Source organism: Mastomys coucha, unplaced genomic scaffold (assembly GCF_008632895.1).
Source record: "Mastomys coucha isolate ucsf_1 unplaced genomic scaffold, UCSF_Mcou_1 pScaffold3, whole genome shotgun sequence".
In the NCBI taxonomy this organism is placed as follows: Eukaryota; Metazoa; Chordata; class Mammalia; order Rodentia; family Muridae; genus Mastomys; species Mastomys coucha.
In genome coordinates, this window is record NW_022196909.1 from 51,473,117 (window position 1) to 51,482,796 (window position 9,680).

The window sequence follows — 9,680 nt, forward strand, 5'->3', positions numbered from 1 at the left end:
GGGGGGGGGGGAGGAACTTGACTTTATTCCTGGGGTGCCAAAAAGCCATTTCTGGAATCTTAACCAGTAGCCACATTGGCATTTTATACTAGGCTGGGTATGTTTAAGGGACAAAAAGGAAGATGGCTGTAGTAGCTGGAGCAGTGCCAAGCAGAGGAGAAAAGTTTAAGAGGAGAAGCCCTTGCAGGCTTACAGTTCCTGATGTTAAATCTGATTGCTGCAGTCACTAGACGTGTGTCAGTGTTAAATTTCAAGGAATGTTCTTTTGTTCCCTGTTTTACCTTAGTTAACCTGAAACATAGTAGGTGCTCAGTAAATCATGCTTACCTCAGTGGTTTCCCAGGTCCATTAGGATGAAATTCAGAATTCTTTATCTGGCTGAGCTGGGCCAGACAAAACAGTACAAGGCAGAAGAAGAGTGGGAGGACAGGGAGTCTTTTTTTGTTGTTGTTACTGTTTTGAGACGGGGTCTTGCTGTGTAACCCAGGTTAACCTTGAATGTGTACCAGCCATCTTGCTTAAGCCTCTCAAGTGCTGGAATTACAGATGTGTGCCACCCCACTTGGCTAGACTCCAAAATGCTTGGGCTGTGGGACCATAGTCACCAGGACTCCCAAGACAGCCATACCCAGCCATGGCCATAACTAGGGCTACAATATTGGGGAATACCACCTTTTGTAGCAAGCAGGAGTGTAGCCATTTTATATCGCTAGATCACTTGCTTTTTGCCCTGAAGATTTTTGCCCAGGTTTGTTAGCGATTGCTTGGCTGAAGTTTACTTCTGGAAGAATTTACTAATTTTAGATTGAGAAACAGGCCTTAATCTGCACAATTAGATGGCAGTCTCACGGGACATGGAGCCTTAAGCTAAGTATTCTGGGATGGCGGAAGAAGGGGCTCCTGTTGGGAGACCCAGGGACATGTTTGAGGAGATGCTGGAGTCATTGAAAGAACCCTGAGGGTCAGGCTGCAAACCTACTCGCCTCTCTGGGTGCTAGAGTCCATACCTGGGGATTCATTGTCTTCTAGAATCTCTCTGTCTTTAGGAATTTAAGGAAGCAGGGAGTAAAGTACTAGATATATATAGGGCAGAAGAAGCTGCAGGAGTGGGGAGGGAATTTAGCACCTACAGCAAAAATTGTAGCTGTTAAGTGCGGGGCCAGAGCTTGAATACACAGAGGTGAGATCAGTAGTGCAGGTGTCTGCCTCAGAGGTGTGGACCTTCACGACCACGCTTCAGAGCGTTTGCAGCTGACCATGATTCTCACAGCCAAGAATCACGCCCATGATCCACTGTGTTGCCAGAAGTGACAGTGTCACCCAACCCCCAGCCAGTTTGTTGTAGGTTAGGTTTTTATGAGAGCCTCAGCTTTCTAAGGGAGAGGTGGTTTGGGAATAAAGGGAGACTCAGCAGAGTATCCCCAACTGAGTGTCGGGATACCACAGGCCTCCCTGCTCCTGTGGAATTGTAGCTGATTTGTGGCTTACCGGAGGGCCCGAGATCTGCTGCCTCCGAGTGTGTGACTTCAGGCACAACATAATTAATACGCAGTAATTTCCTGTCTATTCAGAATACTCATTCAAGTAAAGGGAGTGGTGGTGAACTGCTCTAACTGGCTTTTCTGCTGCTGTAATAAAACATTCTGAACAAAAAAGAACTTGAAGAGGAAAAAAAACTTATCTCAGCTTACATTTCCAGGTTACAGCCCATCACTGAGAGAAGTCAATGCAGGAATGCAAGGGTTTAAAAGGACATAATTTACTAGCTCACCTGCTGGCTTATGCTCAGCTGCACAGCCCAAGACTGCCTCCCTAGTGATGGTACTGCCCACGGTGGGCAGCGCCCTCCTACCTCAACTCACAATTAAGACAGTACCTCACAGAGATGCCCACGTCTTACTTAGCCACTTCTCCAATTGAGGTTACATCTTTCAGGTGACTGTAGGTTCTGTTAGAGTGCCAATAAGAAACAAGATCTGGACTGCTCACTTCTGATGACTTCATGGCTATGCCTGAGCCAGGAATGGAGGGGGTTGAGGGGGAAGGATAATGGTTTTATTTTTTTAGAAACTAGTGGAGATGATCGGAATGAACAAGGTCAGGTACGTATGATAAGATGATAGGTCATAGTGTAGAGAAAGTACTTTTAGAATCCAGCAGAGGTGCACCCCTCTAATCCCAGTCAAGCCTGAGCTGCTTAGTCCTGGCTCTGCCTCATCAAACAAAACACTAGTTTTATGGAGGGCCTGACAGAATAGGTATGGGAAAGTGGTGTGGACGGCTTTGCCCTCTCTTGTCTTCTCTCTCTCCCTCACGCCCCCAGCATTTTTCCTCTTAATTCCGCAAGCTTGAGCTCCTTCCATCCATGGAAAGCAAAAAGTGCTGTCTAACAAGAGTCTTCCTGGTACCTCTTAGTAGTGAAGGCTAGGGTGCTGTCAACCAAACCTGAAGAACACACTCCCCTTTCCCGTTGTCACCTCTGCTCAGTTTACCAAGCCATCTGTGAAGATGAGCTCATCAGGGTATTGGACAGAGGAGATAATCTCGGGCCCCATTTTACAGTGTGCTGGGGAGAGAAAAGTGGGATGGTTGGGGCCAAAGTGTGGGCACTTAGACTGCTTCCTGGCTCTGTATCCTACAGCATCATGATTAACAGGACCAATCCTCAGTTTCCTCAGAAGAATATCCTGAATGTGAAATCACCTGACTATCGGGAGTCTAGAACCTGAACTTTGAACCTGAACTGTTCAAGCTTTTCTTGAGTTTATACCTCTGGCCTTACAAATAACATGTTCAAAGTGAGTCTTCGCAGCCAGGCAGTGAGGTTGGGCTGTCGAGTTATGGGACCCAGAAACAAAAGATGGTACAGTTAACATTGGCTTTGATTTTTCTAAATTCACTCATTATATCAATATGAGTGTTAGACGAGGATTTAAGTACTCTGGTTTCAACAACTTGGGTGGTTACAGACCCTTTTAATGTAGCAGAAAACCGTAACCTTTGTTTCCCCAAATTTTTCTTTTTGTACAGTTTTGTGAAACCATTTCAATGTAAATTGTAGTTATGAAGCTCTAAGTGTGGTGGCATCTGCTGCTGAAAAGCATGGGGTTTTCATGTAGTCTCAGTCCGTGCCATTAAGATGATCTCCATTTAAATTTTCCTTTCTTTCTCTCTTTCTTTCTTTCTTTTTTTTTTTTTTTTTTTTTTTTTTTTTTTTTTTTTTTTGGTTTTTCGAGACAGGGTTTCTCTGTGTAGCCCTGGCTGTCCTGAAACTCACTCTGTAGACCAGGCTGACCTCTAACTCAGAAATCCACCTGCCTCAGCCTCCCAAGTGCTGGGATTAAAGGCGTGCGCCACCACTGCCTGGCTAAATTTTTCTTGATAGTCCCTGAAATGTTCTTATAACTACCTTTTAAAGATAGGCTCAGGATAAATTTTATCTTTTGCACCTACTTATTTCTGTGATTTTGTTGTTGTTGTTGTTTTATTGTTCTTCAGTTTGTGTGCTTACTCTTCTCTCTCTTTCTCTTTCTTTCTCTCTCTCTCTCTCTCTCTCTCTCTCTCTCTCTCTCTCTCTCTCTCTCTCTCTGTGTGTGTGTGTGTGTGTGTACACAACTTGCAGGAATTGGTTCTCTCCTTCTCCCATGTGAGTTATAGTGATCTAACTCAGGTAGTCAGGCTTGGCAGCAGAAGCCTTGACTCCCAGGCCATCATACTATCCCTACCTTGGGGGTTTTAAAAGACCAATTGGTTTGTGACTATGGGTGGCCCAAATTCTCAATCTGTCTGATTATTTCCTCAATGTGTGGTTTAACTTGGTGCTATTATCACATTCTCTGTGATAACCTAATATAGTATGTTTTTTAAATTGCCTATACTTTCCATAAACTGGAAGTTAAATCTAAAGTTTTTGTGAAGTTCAAACAAGTCAAACATTTTTGGAAAATAAGCTTCATAGGTGATATAGTGTAGTTTGTTTGTTTTTTTAACTTTATTTCTTTGTGTATGTGTGTGGGGGAGTGTATTTTTAATGCTCGCATGTTTGTTTGTGTGCCACGTGTCTGAAGAGGCCAGAAGAGGTCGTCCCATCCCCTATAACTGGAGTTATAGCTGCTGCATGAGTGCTAGGAATACCGAACCTGGGTCCTCTGGAAGAGCAGCAAGTGCTCTTAATTTCTGGGCCATCTCTCCAGCCTCAAGTGATGGTGCTTAACTCATATGGTTCCTCCTCAGGAAACCTATGCCAGGTTGACTGGCTTGGTTACTTGGTTAAGGTGACCACTGGTTCTCTCCTTCATTAAGGCACATTAGGAAATAATCCACTGTGGCCTTGTGGGGACTACTCCCAACCTTTCACCTAATGGCTTTGACATCTGTTGAAGACAATTTTATTGTTACACTGGCAGTTGCAGAAGGCTTATATTTTCTCCCCACTCCCTTGATCCCTGAGGATCTCGGTGTTTCTAAACAATACTGGTCAGGTGCTCTCTGAGGTATGCCTTAGTATCTAATCCTGTTAACTCTGCTCCGGGTATTAGCTGGTGATCTTCTGTAAGCCCTGAAATGTTAACTCTAAGATGCTGTACATGTACATAGTAGTTTTTATTCAACTTAAATCTAAAGACCCACCGGGCCCAGCCTGAGCTCGTTTAATGTGGGTGCCTAGTGGTGTCTAGAAGGCGTCAGATTTTATGAGAAAGAGGAATAGCAGCTGAGCTCTTTCCTAAGAAATTATAAGTTCTGTCCTTAGAACTACTTGCTTCTCTTTCAGCATGAAAACACAAACAACAAAAAGCTAGCCTGGCTTTTAAACTTCCGGGCCATTCTGCAAGAGCTGCTGGCCCACAGGCACCCCACAGTTTCATTTCCTTCCCTATTTTCAAACTCAGCAATGTGTTAAATTGAGAACACTGGGTCAGGCCTTTTGCTTAAGAGCAAACCAAGAGGTTAGATCAGACACTCTTAACACCTCTTCCGACATTCCGGGGACTTGATACTCTTTCATGTGTCAGTTCAGTTTCATTCCATGTTGGTATATGTACTTTTTATTATTATTATTCATTACATCTTTTGAAAACTCACGCATGTCTAAACCAAGGGTGTTTTGGTTCATAGTCTCAGCAGCATAGCGCCTCACCTGCAGAATTTTTATATATATATATAAACACACACACAAACATATATAAAATTTTTTTATATTTCCCCATCAGGTCTTTTAAGGAATCAACATTGTATTTCTTTTCCCTTGGGCTATATAAGCTGCAGTTTTATTCACTGTCACCATTAGCAGAGTCCACTGAGCTCTGCTGATGGTCTCCCATGGTAAATGCCAGTAAATGTCATTTCCAGCATTGCAAAATGCTGCATAGTTACCTTCCTCGTGTCCATAGCAGAGCTACCTCCCTGGCCAGTGTGGGCATTGTGTACCAGAGAGGGTGGGGCAGGACCCTGCACTCTTGATACCACTTTCAGTTTCAGCTCTTAGATCTCATCCTGTGGTTGAGGAGCCCGGGCTCTTGGGTTCTCTCTTGGATCTCCTATGAACCAGGCCTATGCCTAGTGTTTCTAACAGAATTCTTTTATGTAACCTGTTTAGAAGCCCCTGTAGGCTTCTCTCTTTCTCCCATTTTATGGATGGATAAACTGAGACTCAAAGTACTCACGTGAGTTTTCTGTTGTCACAGGGGCAGGAAGGAGGGCCAGAGCTGCAAAGGTTGATAAGAATAGCTTTTCCTAGCTGAGCTGTGTACCTAGAAAGACCATACCCACATAGCCCAGGACAGCCACAGAGGAATCTTTCCTTCCTGGTTTCCCTTGTGATCCTAGCTTGAGCAATCCACAGGGGTACCACTCTTCCTCCTTTTGCTGAGTCTGCTCTTGATTTCAGGTCTAGTCTCTGAGGAAGAAAGACCCTACCAGGGAACAGAGACCCCCAAGCTAAGGGTGCAATGGCAGTGTCAGCCCCCTTGAGGAGTCTGGAGGAGGAGGTGACCTGCTCCATCTGCCTGGATTACCTGCGGGACCCAGTGACCATCGACTGTGGCCATGTCTTCTGCCGCAGCTGCACAAGTGATATCCGCCCCATATCGGGGAATCGCCCAGTCTGCCCGCTCTGCAAGAAGCCCTTTAAGAAGGAGAACATCCGGCCCGTGTGGCAGCTAGCAAGTCTGGTAGAGAATATTGAACGACTGAAGGTGGACAATGGCAGGCAGCCGGGAGAGCTGGCCCGAGAGCCACAGGACGTGAAGTTGTGTGAGCGGCACCAGGAGAAGCTACACTATTACTGTGAAGATGATGGTAAACTGTTGTGCGTGATGTGCCGGGAGTCCCGGGAGCACCGCCCCCACACTGCAGTCCTGGTGGAGAAGGCTGCCCTGCCTCACAGAGTAAGTCCTCCCAGGGCCTGGGAGGGAAGGTTCTGTCTGGTGTCCCTCCTACCACAGCTCAGGACACTCATCTCTCTCCACTGCTTATCTTTCCTTAGGAGAAAATTCTGAACCACTTGAACACCCTAAGGAGAGACAGAGACAAAATTCAGGGCTTTCAGGCCAAGGGAGAAGCTGATATTCTGGCTGCACTGGTAAGTGGAAATCGGAGCTGAGCGTTGCTAACGTGTGTGAGGGAGGGGCTGGGCACGTGGGAAATGTTTCTAGGAGTACTTTGAAAGTATGGTTGTTAGGTTGGCTTTAGGCCAACTGGGGATTAATTAACCAAGGAGATAGGGTAGGGTGGCCTGCTCTGTCCCTTGCAGGCATAGTCTGTCCATTTGGGCCTGCTGGGTGTCTCAGACTTTGGGCCTGATTTCTCATCTGATAGGCAGGTTGTCTGGCAGCGGTGGCTATTCTGTGAGGGGACTGAAGAACCTGACATTGTGCTCTCTGAAAGCGAGGGAGGGTGTGATTTCCCGAGTAGAGGGCAGCAGAGGGGATTTAGGAGGGGTGCAGGTTTCAGGGTAGAGACCAAGAAGAAAGGGACAAGGAAGGTGGCCTGAGCAGCTCTGAGCAAGCTCTGGTTGAGGCTGCCTAGTGAGACTCAGGCCCACTATGTGCAGCAAAGAAGACTGGTGGCACACACTGTGGACTTGGCTAGATAGGTCAGGAGGGATGGCTAATAAGGGAGGTCCAGTTCTGGGGAAGTGTTTCTATTGGAAAAATGGGCAGTGGAAGGATCCTGGGGTCAGGCCTGTCAGTGTATAGCCAAGCCGTGAAAGATAAAGCTAGAGAGGGCTCAACTCCACAAAGGGTCTCTAGCCCTGATGTACGTGGACACCCTCACTCACCCAGAGGGACTGAGCACTCAGGCAGTTCCAGCCTCCAGGACAGGATGTGGTTCCTGAGTGCTCACACTGCAGCCTCAACAAAGGATTAGGGTGGCATCCCACTTGGAGAGGTAGGGTACACCTAATATGTACAGAGTAACGGGGGTGCCGAAGGCGGACTGATTGAGTTTGGACTTTATCCCTCCAACAGAGCTCCCTGAAAGAGACAACATGTATTATCGAGAAGGGTGACATGTCAGTAATGGGATACATAGGCTACCTTTCACTGTCCCAAGACTTACTGGTCACCTAGAGCAGATGGTGACAGAGCAGTCAGGTAGAGGCAGCTTTGAGAACAGTGAAGGGGATAGACTCCCTGACAAGTCTCAAGGAGAAGAGGGTGGAGCAGGAGCGTCCCAGTGACAAAGAAGGACTCGGATTCCCAAGCAAGAGTCACCAGAGGTTCCTAGAGGTGTCACACACAAGCATCCTGTCCCCTACCCTTACAGACGAAGCTGCAGGAGCAGAGGCAGTACATTGTGGCGGAATTTAAGCAGGGCCACCAGTTTCTAAAGAAGCGGGAACAGCACCTGCTAGACCAGCTGGCCACCCTGGAGCAGCTACTCACCGAGGGCAGGGAGAAGTTCAAGACCCGGGGTGTCAGTGAGCTTGACCGGTTGACTCTGGTCATCTCTGAGCTGGAAGGCAAGGCACGACAGCCAGCTGCAGAGTTGATGCAGGTGAGAGTCCTGTGGGCGACGGGGCGGGGTGGGGCGGGGGAGCGGCTACCACTTTTACATGCCCTTTGAAGAAATCCTTCCTCCTAGGCTCTCAGTTTTACCGTGTAAAATGTGGTGGGTATGTGAGTCTTACCCTCCCGGTTTACTCCAGAGTCCACATAAGCTTAAACATTGGCACAGCACCGCTTTAGAAAAATAATCATCGTCTACAAAAAGTATCTACAAATGTTTAAAGTGCCAGAGAACTGAAGGTCTTTGTTGCTGTCTTTCCTCAGCATGAGGCCTCCATTGAGCCCTCTAGGTAACAAGACAGATATTTGTTGTTTTTGAGATAGCCTTACTATGTCATCCCATCTGCCCTCATAGGCAGCCCTGTCTCATCCTCTGTGCTGGGGTTATAGATGTGCACCCCCATGCCTGACTAAGGCAGATGCTTATTTGATAGGTGCCTTATATGGTTCTGGAGATGTGCTGAGCTGTCAGGATCCAAGGTGCATGGAAGGGGAGGGAGGGCAAGTAAAGATAGATAGATGGGAGGTTTCCTCTGGACCATAGAGCATCAATCTGGAGAACAGTGAATGAGGGGTGCCTCAGGACACAAATCGAGAGCAAGCTGTTCGGTTGCACTGACAGGCCTCTTCCTTGTACTTTCCAGAGGAACTACCACCCTTAGCATTCTACCAAAAAGGGGGGAGCCAGACCTTCCATCCATATAAACCAGGAGAAGGGCCGTGTGCTGGTTTCCTCTGACCTCCTGGTTTGACGTCAGAAATGAACCTTTCTGCCATCAGAGGACACACAAAGGTCTTTAGGGAAAGGGGTTCCAGACCGATGGCAGGGTACATCGATACCCAGGAGAAAACAGATGTTGATGCTAGTCCCTAGCAGAGGCTGCATCGTCAGAAGGCCTCTCTTTGCAGCAGATTGAGCCACGTGTAAGAGGACTGGCTGGCCCAGACCCTGGGGCAGATTAGGGATCAGGTCCAACTCAAAGCTGGTATCTGTTCCCAAGCTTTGTACTCTTCCCTCTTGTCCAGTATCCTCTGGGTCCCCCTCCTTAGCTCCAGGCATTGCCTCTTCTCTAGAGTTTTTTATCAGTCTCCGGATCACTTGTCCTCTCCCTCGCCTATTTCTTTCTTCCCCTTCAACAAGCACATCAGATTTTCCCAGAAGCCCTTCCATGTGTGCTTGTGAGTTGTGAGTGGAGCAGCTGAGAGTGCCAGGGTTTGTCACCCGTGTGTCTGCTCCCTGCTCTCCCCTGGGAGTAGCTACTATACAGAGGGCCCTGTGTGTACCTGAGAGCTCTGCCCCCAAAGCTGCCATGGTGAGGAGTGCTGGGGAGAGAAAATCTGCTTACAACCACGACACAGAATGCTGGCGTTAGCAGCTTTTGTCTGTATTCAGGTCTCCCTGGAGCAGAGCTCCTGAACCTTCTGGAACAGTCCTTAACAACCACCGTTTGACGCTTGCGTTTGCTCTCCAAATTGTACCTCTCTGACGAGCCAGCCTGCCCTCTGCCCCAGCCCCCTTCACCCCACTGATTTCTGTAGCGCCCGTCACTTACTAACATGGCGCGATGTTAGTAATCATTTTCATATTGATTTTTTTACTCTCTTGTCTGCTTCCCTCTGCTAGGATGCCTGCTCTACACAGGTAGGGATTATTCTTTTTTTTTTTTTTTT

The 9,680-nt window shown here is 47.4% G+C and overlaps 1 protein-coding gene across 2 annotated transcripts in view; it reads left to right on the forward strand.

The window, feature by feature from the left end:
• The window catches only part of Trim26 (tripartite motif containing 26), a 20,871-nt gene that overhangs the window by 7,511 nt on the left and 3,680 nt on the right, over positions 1–9,680 (forward strand). The window contains exons 3-6 of one of the 2 annotated variants that reach the window (XM_031347292.1): positions 5,888–6,386; positions 6,485–6,580; positions 7,768–7,998; positions 9,634–9,651. In XM_031347292.1, the coding sequence (XP_031203152.1) occupies positions 5,949–6,386; positions 6,485–6,580; positions 7,768–7,998; positions 9,634–9,651 (783 nt within the window). In that variant the 5' untranslated portion in view covers positions 5,888–5,948. The remainder of the gene's footprint in view (positions 1–5,887; positions 6,387–6,484; positions 6,581–7,767; positions 7,999–9,633; positions 9,652–9,680) is intronic. The other variant, XM_031347293.1, reaches the window with a different exon arrangement.